Source organism: Aulostomus chinensis, chromosome 18 (assembly GCF_037954235.1).
Source record: "Aulostomus chinensis isolate RoL2024-O1b breed Wild chromosome 18, RoL_Achi_v1.0, whole genome shotgun sequence".
Taxonomy (NCBI): domain Eukaryota; kingdom Metazoa; phylum Chordata; class Actinopteri; order Syngnathiformes; family Aulostomidae; genus Aulostomus; species Aulostomus chinensis.
The window spans coordinates 3562643-3588123 of NC_141337.1; the positions used below are offsets into that span (position 1 = coordinate 3562643).

General features: G+C 46.0%; 1 protein-coding gene across 7 annotated transcripts in view; it reads right to left on the bottom strand.

Moving 5' to 3' along the window:
• Positions 1-1159: 1159 nt before the first annotated feature.
• asic2 (acid-sensing (proton-gated) ion channel 2) overlaps positions 1160-25481 on the bottom strand; it is a 317689-nt gene continuing 293367 nt past the window's right edge. For all 7 annotated transcript variants that reach the window (XM_086184151.1, XM_086184149.1, XM_086184152.1 and 4 more), the window contains exons 4-11: positions 18088-18215; positions 13788-13938; positions 12656-12712; positions 6951-7104; positions 5744-5835; positions 4836-4915; positions 4200-4268; positions 1160-3032 (exon numbers count right to left, since the gene is read on the bottom strand). In XM_086184151.1, the coding sequence (XP_086040277.1) occupies positions 2931-3032; positions 4200-4268; positions 4836-4915; positions 5744-5835; positions 6951-7104; positions 12656-12712; positions 13788-13938; positions 18088-18215 (833 nt within the window). In that variant the 3' untranslated portion in view covers positions 1160-2930. The remainder of the gene's footprint in view (positions 3033-4199; positions 4269-4835; positions 4916-5743; positions 5836-6950; positions 7105-12655; positions 12713-13787; positions 13939-18087; positions 18216-25481) is intronic.

Here is a 25481-nt window from a genome sequence, read left to right on the forward strand (position 1 = left end):
CGCTGGATTGAAGACACAAAAACAAAAGGCCAGTCTGTGAGTTCCAGTGCAGACAGATTTCGGCTCGATCAAACCTGACTCTACCTCCGCAAAAGCAGCATTGAAGAGGAACTCCTCCGTTGTCCCAGCAACCGTAATCAGCGAGAGTTGGACAGAGGAGCACTTCCACCGCCGCTACGAGCAGGTAGCGCAACTCGCAGGAAAATCGCACCTTGCCAAGCTACTGTACCTCTGATCCGGCGTGGCTTTTTCTTTTGTTTTTTTGTTTTTGTCTGACAGGCGTTGCCAAAAACTGTGTACCGACTCCATCTTTTTGTTCTATTCAACTCCCACAGAGAAAAGCAAGACATCAACCCGGTACGACTGCAAGGCCAAAGCAGCAAACAGCGAGGCTGAAGGTTTTCCCTCCACTTCCCCTCTCCCTGCCACGCTACGCTCGTCACCTCCTGCTTCTGGATTTAAACTGATTGTGCAGATATTAAAAAAAAAAAAGAAAAAAGAGAAAGAAACTGGTGTCGGTTTTCTCATTTTACTGTATTTCCCAAAATGTTGAACAGTTCCTTTCAAGCTTTGCCACCATGGAGTTGATGTCTGATGTCGTTTGACTGTTGCTGGGCAAAAACTACAAGACTGAATTTCACTAAACTTGGGGGGGACACGGGCCCAGGAAAACCCCGTCACATTTTGAGATAGATCTGTTTGACGCTGTTGAAAAAAAAAATAAAAAAAGTTTAAACTGGTTTGGGTGAGTTCACGTGAGTGGAGGGCTGCACCGTCTCGTCTCATATTTCTGTATAAATTCCTCATTTCTATTTTTTTTTCTTACACTTGCTTACTGTATGTGCGTGCCTTTTTTTGTTGTTGTTGGTGTACTCCGGTGTAAAAAAAACAAAAACAAAGTCCCCTCGCCACAATAGGACACCACCACTGCAAAACAACTTAATCATTTAATTGTTTCACACTGAAAACACACACACTTTATGCGGCATCACAAAATGAGAAAAACGCTGTCTTGCAATAACAATTGAAGCCAAAGTAGCCAGAGGAAACGGCCAGTGTGTGTGGGGTTTCTTTTTTTTTTTTTTTTGGTCTTTTTTCTGCCACCAAGCATTGCAAGACGTGCGTCTCACACCCCCCCCCCCCCACCCCACCCCGCGAGGTTGGCTGACTGAGGACTGTGTTGATCTGAAGCCACAACATGAGATTGTACAGTGAGACGGCAGATTGAAGCACAGATGGGAAATCATAATTCAAACAGTCTAACAAAGCACTTGAATTCATTCCTACCTGCGATGTACATTACCATGATGGAGAGACCATGCTAGGATGATCGTGGGCTAGATATAGAAAACTCAGATATATTAAATCTTCCAAATGGTGGCCTGCAAGCTTCTGCTGTGGAGGCATAACTGCTGCCCCTCCAGGACAATGAGGGTTAAGCTGCACTGAAGAGGATGTCGGACGCTCGTGGCAAAGTATGTCCTTCATTTCAGCACGACATTCAACTTCCCCCAAATGCAACCGACCGTGACATTCTCACCTGCTGGGATCCGCAGGTTGAGGAATTTCACACGCAGGAGAAGGAAAAAAAAACAAACAAACAACAAAAACAAACGTAGAGCGTTTTCACCTCGGCTCCCAAGTCGGATCTTCAAATTTGTCCCGGCGGAACCTGTTTTTTTTTTGTTTTGTTTTTTTTAAATGAACAAACAAACAAAAACAGCAACAGATATTTACACAAAAAGTTTCTGTATCTAAAATGAAGAATTTGGCTCTGTGGGTTTTCATAAATCATGAAAACTTGGGATTTCGGTTGCAAAAAAAAGGGAAGGGGGATGCAATTTTGAACATGATGGGTAGAGTCGTCCAAAATATCTGTAAGAGTAACACTTTCTCAATGAAGTAACATTTCAACGATCACCTTCTCCCTTGCTGGAACGCTATTGTACATTTTCACTCATTCAGACTTCCTGATCTGGCTGTTGTGCTGAGGTGCATCGGACAGTAAGTCATTCAATCACATAATTGAACGGCAGGGACAAGAGGTCCTCCCATTGGTGTCTCTGGAGAGCGGCTTCGCAACCCAGCAACCACGCCTTTGAGCCACCCGACTGGAACCGAGAGGAGAGGACAATGCGCAAAGTGCGATCCAGAAAATGTTAAGATTTGTTTACTGTTTTCAGGAAGCAACACAGAATGTTCGGGTGTTCGCTCCCGTCCTCCGGACGTCGCCAGCCCCGGTCCTGAGGTCAGTACCTGGGAATGGACTCACTCACTCACGAGGAGAGATGAATGGCTCGTATCTGGACCGGCGTTTTTTTTTGTTGTTGTTGTTTGTTTTTTTTGTTTTTTTTTAAACAACCGTTATGTTCAATTTGTACATTCGGAATTCAATATCTCATCTGGGCCCTTGTCACAGACCTGTCCTGCAGATAGAGAGACAAATGGCACACATGTACAGTAAAGCAACACTGTAGTCCGGCGTACGCATCAGCAAAGAGAGCAAGGTAGATCGACGCATGCAGTTTGAGTTCAAAACCAATTCTGTACAGTTCATTTGGCAGTGAGCGACATATGCATGTGTTTGTTACATAGATAGGCAGCACAGGGACGAGTCCCCCAGCTAGCTGCACCATACACTCTCTGAATTACTCTGTGCCTGTATGTGGAGACATGGACCCCCGTCCAGGTCCGGCACTGCAGCGTCTGCCTGCTTACAGTTCGGTGCAGGGTGACAAAGAGGGCCGGTAAGTCCATCGGACAGCTCTTTAATCCCCATTAGTGCCTCAGATGGGGCAGTGTGACAGAGTGCACCGCTGTCTTTAGAACAACCCTCCTCCTCTCCTCCCCTGTCCCAACAGAGGGTACAGTGCCACCCAATAGCCTCAGCCTCTGGATGTGTGTGGCTCTGAGGGGAAGGGGACCGGGCCTCAGCAGGCGATCTCCTCCAGGGTGCCCAGGGTCGTCTGAAGGGGGACGGCCACAGTGTGGCTGATGGACTCTGAATGGTTTGCCACTGGATCGCAGGAGCTCTGGGAAACAAGATCAGAAAAAGTCTCAGTTCCACATCAGACCAGGAAGCAGAACAGCTACATGGGCGTTCCCATGGCGCAGGCTCACTTGGTGGCATTCTGGGCCACATCACACCTAACGTGTTTGGTCCGGATCTTCAGTCGGTTCAGCTTGAATCTTAATAGCAGATGTGAAAGGTGCCTGGGGCCACAGTCCAGACCAACGGGACAGAATCTGGCTTGGAGAGGAAGTGTGAAAACACTTACGGATCCATTTAGATACCGGAACCATCAGGCTCAAATGTATACGATCAAACAAGAACATGAACATTGCTCCAGTGTACCCAGCACCATTGCGTCCACTAGCGGAGCTGACGTACCCATGCTAGCTACGATAGCTTCGTCACTACCAGACAACAGGACCCGTCTCACAACCGGCTGTAAAGGGGGACCCAGCTGGAGCAGTTTACTCTCAGGCAGAGCAACGCTTCATGAAAATGAACGTCACGACGAGTGAAGACAGTTGGCTCAGGCGCAGACATCAGCAGGTGGCCGAACCGGCTTCACTCACACCCCCACCCCCAGAACCCCAAAATACTGGCCCCTGTTCCCAGAGGCTGCTGGGTTGTCAGATTTAGGCGACACCAACAGATCAGGTCATAGCTCAACCTCCTGGAGTCCAGTAGCCCAGACATCGGTAGGCATTTGACCCACAAACATGAGTGTCTAGAATCAGTCGACGACAATCCACTGATGCAGTGAGTTAACTTTGAACCTTAAATGTGAAGTAGACTCGTGTAGATTAGGGTTAAGCTGAGTTTCAAAGAGTAAAAACATGTATGAGAACATGTTGGCTCCTCATTGAGCAGGTTGCTTCCATCGAATCAGCAGCTGCGGCTTTCATCATCACCGGCTTATTCACTGCTGCTTGGCAACCATCGGTCCTGGAAGATCCGGTAATGGTGGAAATGACGCTGCTGCGAAGAACAAAGCCTTTTCCCTTGAACTGGCCTGCTACTGTCTGAGCACAGTTGCGCTGTTGCTAGGCTGCGTCTGGACTCGGAGGGGCAGCCGCAGAGCGAGGGATTCAAGTGCTTGTTTATAGTTAAGCGGCAGTGAATTAACACGCCGCAGTTTTCAAGGAAAACAAGGAAGATTGACAAGTGAAGGGTTTAAGGTTGCTCTTACCACATCCTCTCCATGACTCTCATCCTCCTCCTCTCTACTCAGGAGATCCAGTAGTCTGTCTTTCACCACCTGCGGATCAGGAAATAACCATCACACAGATTTCTACAACTCCATGAATTTCCTTTCCACTGACTGTCCCACACAGCAACGCTTGGGATTCAAATGAAGCGTTATTTGGTGGCAACAATTGGACAATTTTTGCAGAATAAAAGTTTTAGCAAATCCTCATGTCAGCAACGTGGGGAGTTTGGATCCCCATTCCTCCGTTATACCCGATGAAAAAGAAAAAGAAATGACTTTCAAACATTTTGTCTGTGTATTTCAAAAACCCTTGGGTGGTTTGAGTCTGTTATGTGCTTATCAGAGCCATATGCAGCGGAGAGCGGCACGAGGAGCTCTAAAGAGGGGCACGCAGTCGAGGAAAGGCATCAGAAAAGCACCATCCTACAGTCCTTCATGTCACTCAGTCCCTTTTTCTTGGCTCCAGTAAGACTGCGTCTGTCATCAGCATTCATGGTCAACTGTCTGGCTCTTCAAATCCTGCCAGGAGCCGTCCGCGCGTCACGTGTGGGTGTGTTCAGAGGGTTTATCGGGTCTCGAAGCGAGGAAGCGTGAAAACAACACCTTGAAACTGACCTCGTAAGCATAGTCGAAGAGCTCCAGGATGGTGAGGATGCTGGCGCCGATGAACAGACCCATCTGTCCCCCGATGTCTCCTGCAGGAGACACCACACGTCCAGACGTTCAGAGAGAAAGAGCAGAGAGATGGTAAGAAGAGCGTGAGTGGCTGCACGGCGATGATTACTGTGTAGCTCTGACATGCAGATGTCGTCAACTGTCTCAGCATCGAGGCGACTGCAACGCTGTCGCCTGGAGTTACGCCGGGCACAAGGTCCCATTTTTATAGTGTTGAAGTCATTAGTGACATAAAGACAAGGCACGCCGATTGGCTGTGGGCACCTGCTGACCGTTCTGCCTTAATTGTCAAAGATTCATTTGAAACCTCCAATTAGGTTGCACGCCAGAACACTCTGAGGCGTCCTTTGATCAACGAGCAGATTTGTTAAACGTCTTTTAGGTTTGTAACGTGTTGTCCTTTGCCTCGTTGAGTTAATGCAACACACCGGCAACAGCGTGTCTCTCGCTCCAGTGGGAGTCGCTTCTTTTCTTGCTACAAAGGATTCGCACAGTCGGGAGAAATAACAAGCTATTTCACAATCTGTTTCGTTTGAGAGTAACCAAGCCACAGCACTCCAACCCAAACAGTTTCCATACATTGATGTTGACGATCTGTATTCTCAGAGATGTGAACCAACAAGTGCAGCGACGCACACATAAAAGCTAATTGCTGCTCTTTTAATTGCTTAAGGACTGATAGAGCTGTAAAACCCAGCTTGCTGCCTGTAAAGTCAAACCTTTTAATCACATTTTGTTGATGGCTTGACATTCTGTAATGAATTAAACTATCAAAAGACATCTTAATTGGCAGCGCAGACCATTTCTCAGTAGTTCAAACGACTCGGGGGACCAGAGAGCGAACCTACCCAGCAATCCTGCCACCTCGTAGGCTTTCTTCTGCTCAATGGTCTCATAGTTCAGAGCTTCAAAGAACACGTCCAACACTAAGATGTTGTCTCTGAAAGAATGAAATCACTCCACACCGTCAATGTTCACTTGGCAAGCGACATCATCAATGACAGTCCATCTATTACAGTACAGACAGAACTGAGCAACCAAGGACACCTCACCGGTGCGTGGGAGGATGGCAGCCAGTCAAAGCTGTGCAGCTTTCAGAACCTTTATTACAGCCGCAGTCTGCCGGTTTGTATGTTTGCCTTTTCCCAGAATTACACGGAAAGTACACGAGTGATTTTTTCCCCCCCTGAACCTGACCAGGCCGCAGAAGAACCCATTTAATGTCCAGGCAGAGCCATTAAACGTAGCGAAAGCTGCATTTATTTACCCTGACCTTGCAGACCCCTCAGTGCCCTTCCAGTCAAATTATCTATTAGAGTCTATTGGGGACAACAGGAGCAACGTGACTGACTGGGGGGGCCTCTGACGCCTCCGCGTCCACGTGCTCTCAGCTCTTCAGGTAAATTGAAGTTTCTAAATTGCAAGTTGGCATGAATGTGATTATTGAGCTGTTTTCCTGCCTTAGTGTGAGGAAGATGAATGGAAAGGGTAAAAACACTTAAAATATTCCGCTGCGTTAGTTCAAGAAGCTTGTTTTTTTTTTTTTTTTCCCTCCCTCTCGGCTTTGACACAAGAGGCTGAGGATCATCAAACAATCGCGGCGGAGTCCTTGAGCGAGACGCTGAACTGAAGCGAATTATTTGGACTCAATTTTATGGACTCAATTATTTAAGGATAAACGTCCAGAGAAAGAAAAGCCGTCATCCAATCCAGAAATGTGCACAAGACATTGATTGACGTATTTATTCACGCCTGTCTAAGTTCTTCTGAAACTGGAGGAGCATCTAACTTGTTTCTGGCGTCATCATCTCGTCAGTTATCAGGTTCCCAGTGGTCCAATCACATCATTCTACATCTTGATTTTTTGGGGGGAAATAAGTACCACTTTTTTTTGTGGTACTTTAATCACCGGCCCGTTGATGGAGGTGTTGATCAGATACACTTTTCCTAGCCTGTACGTTCATCCTAATGTAGTCCAGTAAAAAATGTTACATTTAACTGATGTACAAGTACTAAAAACACAGGAGGACAAGACGAGGAGGATGAGGTACTTACGTGATGTACTTCTCAGACTTGTTGAACTTCTTCTGCAGGTAGCGGGCCGAGGTCTTGCTGGGGATCTTGACCATGGACAGCTCTTTGTTATACCGGGTCAGGTTGCAGGGGGTCCTGCACATGCAGTTATTGCTCTCCATAGCCGACAGTTTCGCTACATGTGGGAATGATGATGGGGGGGGGGGGGGGTCAATGATGACGGGCGAGGAAGATGAACACACAGGAAAATATGAAATAATCCCCAGTGGCTCAGCTAATTGAGTTAATGACTTTAAATAGCTGCTTCCGTCTGGACGCTTTCATCTTCAACTGCTGAGATTTGGGGGATGGTTTTTTTTTTTTAATCATTCGGATTTTTGCCTTTAATTATCACATTCAAATATGTTTTAAGTTGATTATGTTTGGGTTGGGGCGGCACGGTGGAGCAGTGGTCAGCACTGTCCCCTCACAGCTAGAAGGTTGTGGGTGGAGCCCCGGCTGGAGCACGGGGTCTTTCTGTGTGGAGTCTCCATGTTCTCCCTGTGCCTGCTGGGTTCTCTCTGGTACTCCAGCTTCCTCCCACAGTCCAAAGACATCAAGAGGGACCAGGTTAATCCAGACTCTAAATTGACCGTAGGCGTGGCTGGGAGAGCCAATGGTTGTCTATCTACATGTGTTGGCCCTGCCATGGACTGGTGACCTGTCCAGGGTGAACCCCGCCTCTCACCTGAAAGCTGCTGGGATAGGCTCCACCCCCACCACCCTGAACAGGATAAGCAATAGAATATGGACGGATGTTTATGTAGCTGGCAGGTTCTCAACGGTTATTCATTGCCATGTAAAACGTCCTTGGGTTTCTAAAAAGGCGCTACATAAATCAAAATCAATCAGAATATTAATAAATGTGAAGATGCATTACTTCTGTTGATATATAAACTTATTTGAGACTTTAGCCTGTTGATCAACACATGAATTAAAAAAAATAGTTAATTACTGTGGTAACAGGGGTTTCAGTTCCTGGATAATAAATATGTTTTTCCATTTTTCTCCACCTATTTTGAATTTAAATCTGACGCGCACACACACACACACACACACACACACACACACACACACACACACACACACACACAGCTGGTGCTCCACAGTTGCTAACACAGGATCCGTCCTCACGCTCCAGTTTCAGGCATCAGCATCAAACGTAAAGAAGTCCCGCTGCACGGTGGTCCGGCCCGTAACAACAACATTTCCTCTCTCTCATTTGCTTGTCACATGTCTCATACTTGAAGGAAAAACAAAACAAAATAATAGAAAATAATATCAAAGATTTTAATATCCTTTTGAGTGTAATTGAGTTTTAACATTTAAAACAATATTCTGTATATTTTTATTCTTATATAATTACATTTCCACTCCCCACAAAAATCATACTATTTTGGAAAGGATTTGGCGGCCAACTTGCAAAACCTTCACGGCCCCTTGGTGGGCTGCGGCCCACAGGTTGGGAATCCCTGTACTACAGTGTGTTTTGTCCAGTGTGTTCAAACCAGTAGGGGCCAATATACTGCTTGAAGCCATGCCAGCACATGTTTATACATTGACTATTCACTGTTTTTCTATGAGGGGACGACACAAATCTCCAGACAATGTGAAGGTCGGCGGGAAGAGGAGAGACAATAAAGCATCAAACATAAATGCACCCTGAAGCATCATGGGAGAAAGCAGCCGTTACTCTGGCAGCGACAGTGTCTCCGCGCGGAAATGCCAGACTCCATTCAGGCCTTTGCCTTGGCACTTAAATAGTCTCAGAAAGAGAAAAAAGGATGAAGTCCACAACCTCCTACATAACACGACCTCTCTGGCAGTGCTGGCGAGCGACACGAGCTCTTCAGCAGCGACACTGGCGCCGATGCTGCTCTCGCTCCCCACAAATCAGCCGTCGTCTGGATTTCTGCTTACATTTCACCAGACTGCTTAACTGGCACAACTGATCATCTTTGGGGGGTTTAAAATCTCTCTTTACATCCACCCTTTAGTTCGACAAAAGCGAAGCAAAAAAAAAAAAAAAAAAAAAAAAACAAGGCTCATTTCTCACTGTGACAACTCTGTGGCAGACCAGCGGATCACTAAGCATGAGGCAGCAATACCCCACAGCACGCTAATAGCCGGCACGGCCACACAGTCACACAGCCGCGAGAGGAAATTCAATATGGCTTCTCAGCGTGGCCTCTCATTTTATTCAAATGAGACAGTGGATACACACTGGAGCACGGCTTTGTGCATTCAAATGATTGATTTCATTCTCTGAGCCTCTCACCTTTGCCCACCGCCCTCTTACTCTCACATTCAAATCTGATCGACCCTTTTACATTTCAAGTTCTCTGTAATATTCTATAAATTTTAATGGAGCTTGAAACACGACAGCTGGTATCATGTATTTGGGACAGTTTTGACAGGACGGCTGGCCTGCTCAGCAGCGATAACAGAAATTGGAAATAATTGTGTTTTTTTCCTGTCTGGATGTGTAATTATGAGTCGTCTCACTTTCCTCAAACAGCTACACGAGTAAGTTCAGACAACAGATGCTGCTGCCTCCTGCAGGAAAATATCTTCAGTCCTTTTCCCAGGATTTGACTGACAGATTCTCTACATACTGGAGAGAGAGAGAGAGAGAGAGAGAGAGAGAGAGAGAGAGAGAGAGAGAGAAAACCTACAATCTTTGCAGTGTGAAATCTTCTCTGGTGGGTAAAGCAAGTTGGCACCGAGTTTCAACCAGAATTCATTTGCATTCAATGATCCACGCAGGGTGTGTGCATGTGTTTGTGAGTTCTGGGACTCAGTAAGTCTTACTGTTTCAAAAATCAAGCCAATTACAGGAAGAGAGGGAATAAGAGCTATCTCAGGAAATCACTAAAGCCAACATGAAGCGACGCCTGTCGTGCTGAACGCATGTTAATGACACATCGGTGGGTTCCTCTCAATGCCCTCGTGGTGTGGGAGTGCGCAGCCTTGATGCTGATTGCCTGAAAGTTTTGTTGCCCTTAGCTACATTTTTTTTGGTACCTTTTCTAGCTCTTCAAAAATAATCTTTCTTATGGCAGGATGGTGTGGGAGGAGAGAAAGATTGACTAATGCTGCTGCTGCAGCTCCCACTGGTTGACAGTTGAGGATGAGGTCACAGAATTCTTATTTTGGTTTTGAAACCATTTTTTTATTTCAAGTATCAAAGATTTTGTCTATCAGTTATCCAGATGGTTAATTTTGCCTTTTCCCCACTTTTCTACCCAACTGTACATTGCTAATCCCCTCTGTCACTCGTGGAGCTGCCACATCCTCTCGGGGGCTTCAAGGGCCTGACACATGCAGGGCTGCGCTGCTCTGGGCAGAGCGCCGCACGAAGGATGTGCTTGAACCTCTGGACACTGCGACCAAGATGCGCACCACTTGTGGTGGAGGTAGAGAAACTCCGGTGGTGTTCAGCCTGAGATGAACCTGGGAGTGCTGGTCAGGAACTCCCCCAACACCAGGGTTGTCCTGAGGGTTTCTTGAGCCCACACAGGCTTCTGCAGAATAACAGCACCAATGCTTTCGTCTGAGGTGTGCCGGATTCTCTCCTCTGTCCACAGAAAATAAAGGGAGGGAGGGTGGGCGTCTTGGTGGAATAGCAGCAGCAGCATGTGAGCTGTGTTTACAACATGTCATCCTGCAGGCACCGACACTGTGGTGGAAGCGGCGCACACCGCGTGCTGTGTGTGGCCTTCACCGGGAGGACGTAGTGGATGAGACGATCACTCCCCTCCTCTGCGAACAGGTGTGGAAACGACCAGAGGAGGAACTGGTGCAGTGGCCCGGACACACGCCCTCATTTCGCTTCCCTCCCACAGACGTAACCGAACATGTCCAACTCCAACCAAGCCGTTGACAAGATTGGTATTCAAACCAGCAGCCCCTGTGTCGGTGGGCAACCAGATTATACAGGTGTTGTACTTTCCAATACTGCCAACGCTGCTGCAGAGAACTGGCCGACTTCTGAACAAAGCCTGGCGCAGTTACTTTGTGGATGTCCTGATGATTCAGGGCAGCAAGGCGATGCCTCACAGGCCGCGTGGAGCTGTGTGCCTGCATGTTCTCATGCATGAGGTTGCCTGCCTCTCTGTGACTGATCTCTGATACTCAGGGTTAAGCCCACTTCTCTCCCCCTGACAGCTAGGATGCCGCCCCCCCACCACAACCCTGAACAGGAAGGACAAGCAGTACAGACGATGGATGGATAACAATTCCATGCAACATATGTAGCCTTTGAGCGATCGATTTAATGAGTAAATAAGTGGCAAAAATGTAAAACCCAAGTTAAAAAAGTGCTGCACAGGTTGCAGACACAACACACAACATCCACACAAAACATTATTCAACACAAAATGTGGTGATAGGTTCTCGAGAGGGGAGTAAAAATTAATCAAATCAATAACGGCAGCCTTCATGTAATAGAAATTTAATTACCCCCTTGTTACCAGGAAGGTCAGGTGGAAAAAAATCCTTTTGAAGAGTTTTTGGAACCACAAACAGACAGACAGGCAGTTTGTTGTAGCACCGTTCCTTTGATTGGAAAAGGAGGAGTGTGGCAGTTCGACACCCATGGAAACACTTCTCCGTGTCACTGCCAGAGCGCAGCGCGAATTAAAAATGGTAACAGCTGGCAGCTTTTGTCTTACTACCCCGAAACAGTGGTGAACATTCCCACACGTTTGGCACTATTTATGATACAACACGTCCAGCTGCGGTTTCAACTCTTTATTTTCATCCCCAACAACGCTCTCCTTGTCAGCAGTTAGGGTCATGACGGGTCGTGACGCAGGCTCTGATGGGCTCCAGCTCGCCTCGCGAACCTTCACAGGACGGAGACGGATGAGGAAGCTCCTCGTGATGATCCCGCCGCTTCGGAGGAGTTCAGCATTGACTGACCACCGGTTTTAATTAAGATCAAATCAGATAGAGAAGCGTTCCAGTCGTGAACAGCTCCAGCAACGATAAACTACGACACTGATGTATTTATTTAGCAGTCCAAGCAAAGAAAATCCGATCAAAGAGCTCAATTAGAGACAAATGCACAAAGGTAAGGCAACATTTTGAATTTGAAGGAAGTCACTTAAGGCTGTTCAAAACCTTCAACGTGAGTATGACCCTTATCTACTTTAGCATCCATCCATTAAATTGAAATATGAAGACGACCCTCCCTATCTCTTATGTTGGATATACACTTGATGAGGCCTTCATACACAAGGGTAAATATCAAGCAGACTCCAGATAAATATGTCGCACACATCCACGTTCCACCATAAATAGAGCAGCTTCAACCATCTTATAGACCTGTCATGTGCCTGCAGAGTAAACATGCTGAAATATTTCCGGACGATACAATTTCCTTCTCTAAATGAACTAAAGAGGAAGTTATAACCTGCTCCCAAAGGTTTACTTTCCCCACATCAACGCTTCCGTGTTTTAAATAAAAACTGTTGTTTCTCCTAAGCTGAGCCTTCAAATTCTCTCCGGTGTTGCTGATCTACAGAGCAGGTTTTGCATTAAAGCTCAGTGTCCACAGGAAAAGAAAAAAAAAAAAAAGAATCATAATCCATACCAAGGCGAGTAATGATATGTACACACAGCGTACAGCGTGTAAGTGTCCGCTTGGCTTGAGATTGTGAGGCTGTGCGTGTGGAGGGACTTACCGAGGGCAGGCTCAGCGCAATCTTTGTACTGCTCAGGCGTGCAGTAAGAAGCGTCACCTAGGAGGAATTTAAATGAATCGCATTAGAGGACAACTTCAGGCAAGACGGTGATACGTAAGACTTTTAGTTTAACATAGTCTAAAGTTAAATTATCAAACGAATGCGAAGAAAGAACAGTTTAGATGTTGAGTCGGAGGCAACTATGTTGGGCGACCAGAACCCAAAAAACACGGGGCACAACAAAAAAACGTATGAACATCTCAGGGCTTTGCCATCTGCTAGATTTAGAATATTCAGGTTGAAATATATATAAATCTATCATTATGTTTTATTTTGATGCAAGTTTCTCAACTCCCACTAAACACAATCTGAATAACAAGCTTAAGGTTTCACAGTTATTCCGCTCTTAAGGGTATTTCACACCAAGAATGTCAGAGCTTGTGATACTGGATAGTGAAATGCATAATTACAGATTTGAAATAAACACTGGAAAATGTACAAGTACCTTCCAAAACGACCTCATTAAAGTGACATGAGTCGTTGGAACTTTCTATTTCCACCTGGTTTCCCTCAAATTGCACCTAAATCTGCATAACTTGTGACTTCATGGTGATTCACAACTTTCCCAGTGTGGCGTCTGGGAGGCAGCAAAGGCAGTGAAAGGTTGAGACTGATATTAGACAACGTCTAGCAGCCCTGTGACAGCCTTCGCCGGAGCCAGACGTGGGAACGCCACTGACCTGCAGTCCTTTAACTTGAGAAAACTAGAGCCAATCGGGACATCAAGTGTGTATATTAAGGGATAAAAATGCTGCATAGAGCCAGATGTCTGGCCTCCCAGCGTCTGCGTCCTACTGTGTTGCAGAGATAGCTGTCAAAGTTAGCATGCTAAGCAGCTAGCATCATCACAAAGTTCTAGCATGGCTGAACAAAAACAGCAGGCTGATCTAGAAACCAAATGTGTGGTGCAGCACCTTTTTTCCTGCCAGACACATGAGGTTTTTCTTCTTCTTCTTCCTTCTCACTGCTGTTTTATCTCACATACAATACTGCAACCTTGCTGAAAACTCCTGTAGCTGCTCTATACATCACCCACCGCGTCTGCAAGTCAGAGAAGTCAGTAAGTGCTTACCAGGCATGTGCACCATCCTGCAGTTGCAGTTCTCCACAATGTAGCGCGTCTCACAGTCGATCCGACAGGCCGTTACACTGTAGACCTGGAAGAAGCCCGACTCCAGCGCCTTCGACTCGCACTCTCCCCATGGGGGAGGCAGGTAGGTCAGCTGTGGGGGAGGGAGGAGATGTGAGGGTAGCTGGTTAGAAGGACACATAGATATGTGCACGTTCTGCATACTAAGGCCACAATAATGACAGCATTTACCAAGTCAATTGGTCATCCTTAATTCCCTGAAAGGCTTTCCTTAGTCCCTGAAACACGGCCAGTTTAGAGAAGCAGAGGAGCCACATAACAAACCAGATGGAGCAGAAAACAATTCAACAGCTAGAAAGACAAACAACAAAATCCCTCAGAGCCCAGCGATGGGATCACAACGACTCCAAATGTTCTCTTCCTGCTCCTGTGGCTCTAAAGATTGGGACAGCAGATGACGATCGAGGGACATGGGGGCTGAGCGGAGTGGAAGCCCACCTGCTCCACAACACAAGCCGAGCGTTCTAGCTGTGAACTCAGCGTCTAACACCCAACGCCCTCTGTTCCCACATCCCCCTCATTGTCATCAACATGCATCCCGAGTGAGGCAGCCTCCTCTGCCAAAAGAACATTTTCTGGATGATGCAGAACACGACATCCTGCCAGGTGAAATTTGGCCACGGTTCGCTTGTTAGTGCGGACAGAATTTGAAACTGTGCCTCTTCTATTAGGGATGTTGCATCTCTGCTTCCAGACAGTTTGACGCTCGGGGTCTGCAGGTACAATCACCACTCTTACAACAATCAATTCAAACAGAATCCAAACACAGCACGCTGAATATTTCAGCATCCCAAAGCCTTGAGCTATTTGTGTGCTGGGCTATAATGTCATAATTAAACAGACCCTCCGTGATGCCAGCAGCGAGCGCAGGCGATGAATGCCGACATCCTGACGTGATTAATCTTCTCAGATACTTAGGAAAGGTGCTCCTCAGCAATCTCTAACCTTTAAAACCACCTTCACCTCAGTAAATCTTCTCCTGTGGCCTAGTTAGAGTCAGTTGTGGCTGATTCAAGATCTGATTATGTCTCTGTAATCAGATAATTCGAGGTGCTCAATATCACTTTTCACCGTGTGGGACCTGCCGACCTGATTATGGTCCATCTAATAAAAGCCAAGGCCTGAGCTCGCCTCAGTGTCTTATTAATCAGTATTTCATTTCCCCGTTGAGCTTCAATCAGGCTTCAGGATCGGACCAACAAAATATTAGGGAGGAAAAAAATGATGGGAGAACAATTTAAGGAAGTTTAAATAAGGTCGCTGCATTAACATTTGTTGAGTGAACTTGAGAGGCGTTTTGATCTTGAGGCAAGATGACATCTGTAAGAAGTAAGCCACAAACACACAAATCCATCTGCTGTGTGTGTTCTACTGATAGCGCCGCGCTAATCTGAGACATAAAGACCCTGGGCCTGAATCAAGAGTCAGCAAAGGAACATTAAATGTTAACGAAGAACCCTCTTGTCTTCATTACACTATTAATAATATGATATACCTTGATGTCACTTTGAGGTGACCAACTGGGTAAAATGCAGATTTATGAGCTAGTGGGTGAGGTCTGGGCCAGGCTTAGTCTCCAGAAGATGAATGTAAATCCATGCGAACACCCCAAAAAGTGACTTAAGTAAACATGCATCTGTGTGTGTGTGTGTGTGTGTGTGTGTGTGTGTGTGTGTGTGTGTGTGTGTGTGTCCTACAGGGAACATCATGCCCTTTTAGCTTCAGTCAAAAGCCTGCAGAAGGGCAATTTCCATGTCTGCACTGATTAGATCTGAAATTGCAGGCCAGCGTGTGAGGCCTGATTCAGTCCTCACCACAGCCTTTGTGCTTCCTGCCTTTAAGCCTACTTCATTACGCAGCTTTGATCATAGGTCTCATAGAATTTGCCAAACTTAATTCAGTTAAAATCTTTCTGTCAAAGTCATTTTCTCCGGCAAGACTGATTGGTATCCATTACAACAATTCACTCGTCACCACTTCGCCTGCTCCGCAAGGCCTCATCCCAAATCTTACCCCAGCTCCTCAAGCCAATTATCATCATCATTATCGCCATTATCATTAATGTTTTTGGACATGTTCAAAAGTGCCCTCAGGGTTTCTGCGAAGGAACAAGCTTGAAGAGACAGGTGGGAACTTCCCTTGCTGTTTTTTTTTTTTTTTTCCCCTCAGACTTGATATAAAGTGCACTTCTGCATTAATTAGATGGAGCTAAATATATAGCGTCTCCTGCTGTGCGTGCTGACGGAGAGAGCCAGTGTTTTCACAGCTGGCAGGCAGAGGAGGGCCTGTCTTCGCCCCGCCAGTCACAGAACTTGGCTGATAGATGAGCAGAGACAGAAACCCTGGAGGCTCATTACCCAGGAGGCCTAACCAACTCTGGAAGGATCGCTCCTCTGTTCCGCTGTGTCTTTTCTCTCCAAATCGCCGCATCTCCACAAGCATTTGTTTGTGAAGTTTCCACAATCATGCTGAAGACGAGTCCCCGGCTCAAAATGGATTAAAAAAAAAAAAAAGTATTATTAAATTCATTCAAAATGAAAGCCGGATTTTAAAAGATGAATAATCTTGACAGAAATCGGTCGGCTCAGTCTCAGGTTCTCCAATCAACTCCAGCTGCCTACCGGGAACGTCTCAAAACTTGGAGGCAGAAAAACAGGAAGAGAAAGACAAAGAAGAACACCAACAGCAGTCATGGCTCCGGTCGGTTGTCAAGCAACTTTTGCACTTCTAGTGCATCGTATCTTCATATAACTGAGCGGCCCTGCGCTCACTGTCCAGGTGAAGCACTAAATAGTTGAATCACGAAGCTATGCTAAGCTTCCAAACGGCTAAAACTCTGGTAGTGAAACGAGTCGTTATGCAGGCGGTTGTGTGACCCAACTCATCTACGTTTTACAGCCGTAACAATGTTGACAGTGTATATTGTTCCGTCCTATCGCTTTGAGGGAAAAGTGGAAATGTCACAAAAAAGTAACCTTGTACTTGACGCAGATCCATCAACTGGCTTGAAGCAAAGAGACAAGACCGAGCAACGCTTATTTCCACCAGAGGACGGGAGTACAGGCAGCGTTACGCAATCCTTGTTTTGAGGAACGCACCAACTTTATGGGAAACACACACATTGTCCACTGGTTTCAGTTCCCAGACAAGCAGATTGATCCTTCCTCTCCTCTCCTCTGTGTGTGTGGGAGAGGAGAAACCCTCTGGTTGGCCAACTGCTAATTAGCTTAGCTGCAGTGAAAGGAAAGACAGGATCTATCTGCTAGTCTGGCTGTAAAAATTGATGAGCAACAAGAGTATTTCCCAACAAGTTGACATGCTCCTTTTAAAAGACTTGAAACAAATGTAGGCTGCAGGTATAAATCTGGGTAGCCGCTTCCCAACCTCCAGCCCACAAACTTGCGGAGCTCTTGCTTGGATCGCACCGCTTTCCAGACTCTGCCTTTGTTTTCATATCAACTACACACCTTTAAAGTTTCATGATTGCATCTTGCACGGACGCGGTGCTATTATGCTGACGCAATGTGTCCGCAGGCAGACATTGAGACACCTGCCAAAGTACTCCGAGCCACCTTGGTGGTAGTTTCCTACACAGAAGGTGTCTCCAGGACCACATTTCACCGTGATGACACACACAGAGACTCACAAAGGTAAAAACAATAGCAGCTACATACTGTCACGGCTGATAATCACACAGCTGAGAGGAATCACAACATAAGTAGAGACATTCAGCTTGGCAGCGTTTACTCAAGCCAGTGGGTAGAAAAGAGAAGAAAAGAAAAAGACTTGGTGAACTGGAAGTCTCCAGTGACCAAGAAAAAGCTATTTACATCAAAATCCTTCAGCTGTAAATATTTGTTAGGCCTGCATCCTTTGATATTTGCCTTTCAGAATGATTGAGTGGAGCTGAGTTGGAGTGAAGCACCTCTCTTCCAGCAAGGTCGAAGCTACTGACAGGAGGAAGTTATCATTACTCAGGCAACAATCACCAGGAAGCCACAGAGGCCAAGAGGGTACTTACAGTAGACACAGCCTCACTCCCATCCACTCACACGTCACACACATGCACGCTATCACATCATGCCCGTTATGGCAAGTTATTTATTAGGTTTTCTTTATCTGGGAGCGATAAGGTAAATATGTGGATTAGAAGTGGGGAAGAGGGAAGAGAAATGATAAAAAAGCCATTAACTGTGTATCAAAGGAATTCTGGGATACTCACCCTCTGCTCCTGTGTAGCTACAAACGTCTGGAAGCCAGGGGCAACGCCAAAGCCCAGCTCGTGAACGAAGGGGGGCTCGGCTTGGCTGTGGATCTGCACCCGTACACCTGCCTCGAAGGCTGTATCCTCTAGACAGAACACACACGTAATGACCCAGTTAGCTGACTGCAATAAATGAGCAGAAGCATGCAAAAAAACAACAACAAACAACACCCCACCCCCCAAAAAAAACAAAAAACAAAATTTCTTTGCCTTTTTGAGCACTTTAGATCAAGTACCCAGGGAGCAGAGATGCAGAACAGAGCTGTTTACACTGAACAGACGCTGTTCGGGTCAGAAATTCCTGGTTTGAAGCAACTTTCAGCCCTCAAAGTCAATGGCTTTTTAGATGATCGTCATTATAACACACATATCCTGAGGCCATTATCTTGACATCAGACACAAGTGATGAGGAAGTCTTGGTGCGGACGGACACACACACACACACACACACACACACACACACACACACACACACACACACACACACACACACACACACACACACACACACACACACACAGATAGAGCAGATTTCCAAGTTCTTACCATTAACCCAAACCTGAACTTGCAAATATGTCCTTCCTAAGATGGTTTAAAACCCAAATTCAGTCCTTGGAAAGATAACTGTACTATTGTTAGTACACACACACACACACACACACACACACACACACACACACACACACACACAGATAGAGCAGATTTCCAAGTTCTTACCATTAACCCAAACCTGAACTTGCAAATATGTCCTTCCTAAGATGGTTTAAAACCCAAATTCAGTCCTTGGAAAGATAACTGTACTATTGTTAGTACACACACACACACACACACACACACACACACACACACACACACACACACACAAGGGCAGAGACAGCCATAACTAACATTTATGGGAAACGAGAGAGCAGCCTTTGCAGAATCAATAATGATCCCTCCTCATGTCCTCACTTTCACTGTGGTGCTCGTGGACGTTCGAGCGAGGCGTCGCCCTCGCCGACAAACAGCCAGACGCCTCAGGGTGCTGAGAGACTGGAGCCTTTCAGCGCAGCCCGGATCAACAATCACCAGACGACTCACAAGCATCCATCCACGGCAGTGAGAAGCTCCGAGGAGACACTGATCAGTCTAAACATCGGCAGCGACCGGTTCGGCGACGGTTTGGCTGTTTTGATATGAGCGTATAGATCAAAGGTTTGAACGAGCTCGTGTGTTTGAAATACTCAGCTCATTATAAATACGCGTGTGTTTGTCAAGCGTGTGGAAGAAACGCTGGCTGTGTGTTTACCCAGACAGACTGTATAGGTCTTAATGTGTATAAAATGGCCGCTGACGCTGTCATGTGCATTAAAGAGGAGAATTAAATCATATTCAAGTTCCATCCCTTGTAGCGTCCGTTCCGTCCCTCACATATCAGGACGATGTTCGCTTTAATGAAGGTGTTGTTGCACTGGAATGGGGTTGTCAAGTGTTTGTCCTGTCATTTGTCTCATCCAGCGCCGCCTCGCCAGCTCTGAAACTCGTTCTTTTTGATGTATTTGCTATAAAGCTGATTAGATGGAAAGCACTCGCACGCCAGGGAGGGAACGACAACACTCTCATTTAGTGTAGGAAGCACCGGCGTGCAGCGATGCCGTCGCTACGCCACAGAAAATTCTCCACGGCGCATTTCTCATTTTAATTACTCTTAAGGAGCCATCGCGTTGCTGTTTGTCTAACTATGAATTTAAACCTCACGTAGACTCACGGTTCTTTCAGGGCTCTTCATTATTATTGGTTTCTGGTTAAGTGTCTGGCATAGCGTCAGTGGTTCGCTCCAGCACAACACACTTCTTTTTATTTTATCAGTTCTACAAAATAAAACATGTCAAAAATACTACACTTGTGAATTTTTTATGTTTTTACGTGTCTTAAAAATGGCGGTTGTTAAGAAGTGGCTACACGGGGCTGCAGAGTCCAAAGCAGGAGAAGCAAGGAGCTGCTTGTGGTGGTGAAGATGAGTTTTCTACGCTGGATTTACGTTTATTTGAAAACACTGCGGCTGCTTGTGAGCGCCGCTGCCAGCATAGGTGGTGGTGTTGGTTTTTTTCCCTGCATTGATCTGATGGATCAAACACATTTTGGGTCGAATAAAACTCTTGGTTCAATTTTAGACTTCAGTTCTCTGGAACTGTACTGGAGGGATGAACCCAATACTTCCAAAAAGATATTTCCTCATCCGATGTTTTGATGGTGTCCATGGAAACGGTAACTAAACTACTGCTACAAAAGAAATTCCAGATTATTTTCTCTATTATTCAGCTAATCTTGTGGCTTCTGACATTTCACAGCAACAAAGTTTCCTAATAAGGAACACTGTGTATGAAATTCACCTCGGAAAAACATCCTACTGGAGGTCGCCGTCTCATTTTGTCTCTTGCAGCAGGCGGCCTGTGCTGCCAGGTGTACACCATGTTTGTAGCCGTACATTGTGATGACATTTTTTTTTCCCGCCCACAACATCTTCCCCTGTATGTTTGTCTGAAGGCGACAATTAAAGTACGTCGTGTGTTTGACTTCAGAGCAAACAGGACTCGCTCAGTGGAGATGGTGGATAAAACTTTGGTTTCAGAGGAATGAAAGACAAAGATTTGTAGTTACGATGTATTTCATCACCACAGTACCACTCATTTGGCTTGGAAGAGAAATGTGTACTAAATTACCATGCTTTCTGCTATGATCGTTACTTCTTTCTTGCTGCGTGATTCTTGCAGAGGGAAAACATAAAAAGAGAGCTTAGAACATCTGTGATGAAAAAGAAAACGGGTCTGAGCCCCGGCGAATGTGGATGCGTGGAGCCTAAATGGGCTGATTTCGCAGATCAGACGTGAATTCTAACTCTTTTTTTTAATTGAGCCGATTCATTTGCCTCATCTCCAACTCGTCAAGCACGTTGCACGCTGCTTTTTAAACGAACTTATTCCCATCCAAATTGTCCTTCAGCAGCTGCCTCTCATTTTTTCCCCCCCTGTGTTTTTGCATGCTCTCTCCGTGTCACCCCTCGTGCTACAAGCTGGTATGATCGTGGAACTCATCATCCATCAACTTCTCCCCCAAACCCAACAAGCGTGGTTTAGTTCGGCGGTCCCGTCCTGAATCATCACGGACTTTACATTGATGGACGGCGACGCCACTCAAAAACCAGCTCTGATGTCGCCCATCACTCTCCCTCAGCTCGTGGAGGACTCTCATTTTAGGCACCCACACACCCATCCATCTCTTCTTCTCTGCTACTATGTTTGCTTATTGTTTGTGCGTTAAAGCCTTTTGCTGTTCCTGCCCGTCTTCATCATACATGTAAACCTTTTACAGCCAACATGGATCACGGTAAGATTTATTATTCTCACGCAATCACACAGAGCACGTACTCGCCAGGCTACATCCCATCAATAACCCTCAATTACAGCTCCACTTGCTTGGATTGTAAGTGGGTTTGGCTCGAAAGCCAAAAGGAATCAAATACTTAATTACTTAAAACAATTAAATCTAGATATATACCTGAGAAAAGAAACCCACTCATCAAACTCTAACGACCATAGATTAAAACCACCGGAACTCAAGTTGTCTTCGCCCCATAAAACTCAAGACAATCCTGGATCCTGATGATTCACCTTCCCTCCAATACCTCTACTATTACTGACCCGTTATATTAAACTCATACATCAACATTACCAATCTGACCACAGACAATATTTCAAACCCGGCCGTTCTCACGGATTCTTTACATCACCGTGTAATTTCACAGACTTCAAAGTTATCATCCATAATTAATAAGGCTCTCGAACAAGTAATAGACCTGTCAGGGACAGCGAGCGGAACGTGGTGGTCCGCCGAGACAATAAAACAGGAGTAGGAGTTCGGAACTGAAAACTGCTGGCAACTCGACAAGATTCCACGCGAGAAAAGATTTGATGTAATTCATGCCAATGCATCATTCACTATCCAGCACAGGCTTCCCTCATGCCAATAAACGAACAACACGAGAAATAACCAACAACTTAATGTACTCAGTACGAGTGATACTTTCACCGTGACAAGCCAATCCCTAGACAACCCTGCCGACCGCACCCTAACATTCCTCAACTTAAAGATCCGAGCTTTGAAAGGTTGTTTGGGCGAGAGTGGGCGTTCTCCAGGGCCGTTAATAACACTGCAACATTAATCTGGGAAACTGCAGGAACAGTAATTCAGGGTAAAATAATCAAGATATTCCAAAAAGTCTTCAGAGGCACCAACACACTTAAAAAAATTAAAAAAAAATCTCCCTTGCAGGGCTCGACAGTGTGAGCACTTAACTCACACGTCCAAAATGTGCGCGTAATGCAAATTGTGCTTAAAAACACATGGGCAAATATGAAACTCAGCCAATACTTTGTCACCAAACAGGGAGGGGGGCTGCGTCACGTCACCCCTAAATTCCACAAGGCACGACTGTGTCACGTGACGGCCGCGCCGCCGCAGTCGGAACCGATCGCTCCAACCTAGACGACACTTGTGATTCCTCCAGAAGCACCGCAGAGGGGGCATGCCAGAAGCAACAGCACTGCAGCAACAGTACTTTGATGGAAGGCATATTAATTATATTTATATACAGTGGACGGAGCCATCAGAGTAGAAGAGCAGTAGGGACAAATATCCTCCCATCAAACGCCAGGCTTCTCCACCGAGGTATTTGCTCGTTTGCCAATTAAAGTCCCACCGCAAATGAACACTGAGACAATTACGGAAATACTATAAAGATACCCATATGTATATATATATGGATATATTATCCAGCGAACACTGTAAAATACACCAAAGGCCACAGTCTCAATTCGAGGATTAATATCTTCCAGTAGAAGAAGAAGACACAAAGGCTCATTCTCTCCTTCTGTCTCGGCCATCGACACTGATCCAGTCGCTGCCGCCGTCCGCCAGAACAATCGCATCAAAGCAGCGGAATCCAACAAAGTAAACCATAAAACAAGCTTATACATGTCATGCTTCTCTGGTTCGAGAACGCACAAATCTCACGACAAAAACACCGACCTTGTCAGGGGCTGACAGAAGGTTCCACGCTTCCATTAACTGGTCCACATCAACCCCGCTACAGAGTAAATCTCTAAAAAGAGCTGGAACCTAGCATGGCATCATTAATATTCCATTAACAGACACAAACCCTTCCAGTCGCATGAATCATCAGAATCAAGACGGCAGTAAGAACATTTAGCGGAGAAACTCTGACATTGACAGTATCATGAGGTCGCAAACGTTTCTCATAGGCCGTTCATGGCATTATGACAATTAGCTTTCATCCAAACCGTTGTATAATAACACACGCAAAGCGTTTTTAATCAGAGGTGAACCTGAACGGAGCAGGTGGACCATATTCTTTGCCACTTAGGACGCTCGAGAGGAAGGAGTTGAAAATGTTGGGGTATTTAAAAAGAAGAAGAAGTAGAGTAGAGGGGGGACACAAGGAGAAGAAGGAGATAGTTTGAGAAGTCCGAACAGTCTGACAGAGGCAGAGAGCTCGTTCGATCATGACGGCGCCACGGATGAGAAGAGTCGGGACGTGGATGAGTGACTTTTGAGCCATCGTAGTGTTTGGGGGGGGGGGGGGGCAAGGCAACTGGCAAGGGTGGAGGAATGAAGACGGTGAGACGAGGTTTGTTCTTTGACTGCTGGTTGCAGATTGGGTGGAGGCGGTCTGATGTACCAACCTGTTGGCGAGCTGTTTCGAATTTTATTCCCACAAAGATGGAAAGCCAGAAAGTTGGACGGAGGAAGGGAGTAACGTGCAACAAGTTGGGTTTGGTAAAAGCCCGGATGGACCGTAGAGGTCTGAGGGTAGCCTGGCGTTAGAGTAGTCCAGGATGGGGTGGCTGGACCAGGGCCTGAGCTGCTTTCTTTGCGAGGAATGAACGATCAAACATTGTGACACAAACGCACGGGAACACCAAAAATGATTAAAGCTTGCATTTAACCTGTTTCTCTGCTTCCAAGAGTCCTTATCACCTTTTTCTAATGTAATAACCGCAGACACAAAGCACAACAAGGTTTTAGCACTGCGCCGAAATGGCTTTTCTCATCTGTTTGCCACATAAAAATTAAAATTGAAGGAAAGGTCTTTGACGATTGTTGGCACATTGACGGCAAACACAAAACAGAAGGGGAAAACTCAGCTCGGTGTGGTTATTATGAGTTCCATCAGTTTTTATCTACAAAGTGACGAAGGGTCAACTCGTATAAAAGCACAGCGGCGTTGTTTGAACATTCAGGGGATGTAAGGAGAAACTATAAAGAAACTAAAAGCGGCACAAACTAAGGAAGCAATCAATGGGAGGATAAAAAAACTCACATAAAACAGAAATATGAAGCAAAGTGAAGAAAAACAGGAAAGAAATCAGCACAATAAGCCACCCTCAATTTCACAAAGAAGATACAACGGACTTTTCATCATCAGTCATTCTTGGCTTTTCTCGAGGAGTATTTCTCCATCAGTGGTAAAACTGTAGTAAAAATAGAAGTACTGTAGCGAGTGAACACAATGTGAAAGGTTTCCTGGGATCTCTGACAAGTCAGTTTTAGTTTCAGAGCTGGAGTGACGATGAATACCAACTAAAAACTCTGTGACGAGCATGATTAGAAGAAGTGGAGCTTTCATAAGCTGTGACGTGTCTGAAAGGCTTTTCGACATTTGGCTGCTGTTGGAAAACATGGCGGACGCTGAGTTGAACGAGATGACTTTGATCAAGACCGTTTGACAAATCTCATATCGGAGATGCCCGTCCGGCGCTGAAAACTCTCAACGAGATTTCAAAACAGGCCAAGCAGGGGTTTAACTCATCAAATCTCCCAAGTTTGAAACGCGCCGACATTTTTGGAAGGTTCCCAAAGAAAAGAGGGCGCAAAACAAGAAGCCGTACAAAAACTCTGCATTTATGGAATCACAAAAACAGAATGGCAGTGAGGAGTCGCAGCTCGGCCAGGATGAGGGGCCTACATGTCTGTTTTCCAGAGCCAGGTAAACCCGCTAAAAGAAGCTGATAAATCTTGTTCCCATTCTTAGGACACACCTTCCTGTTTGGGTTTGTTTTCCCCCGGTGCGTCACGTTCAGCCTCACAAAAGCAGTCACCGCGCCTACCCTTCTGTACCATCTTTGGTAGCCAAGCAGACATTTTTACTTTCACTCTGCTGTTTATATTTTCCCCAAGTGGAGCTCTGACCGCTCCCCGTATGGGCGTCTGAGATTGGAAGCGCAGGAAGCTGCTGCTCCCTCTGAACTGGTCAAAGACGACACTTTTCAGAGCCGCTACGCCTCAGCAGTCAG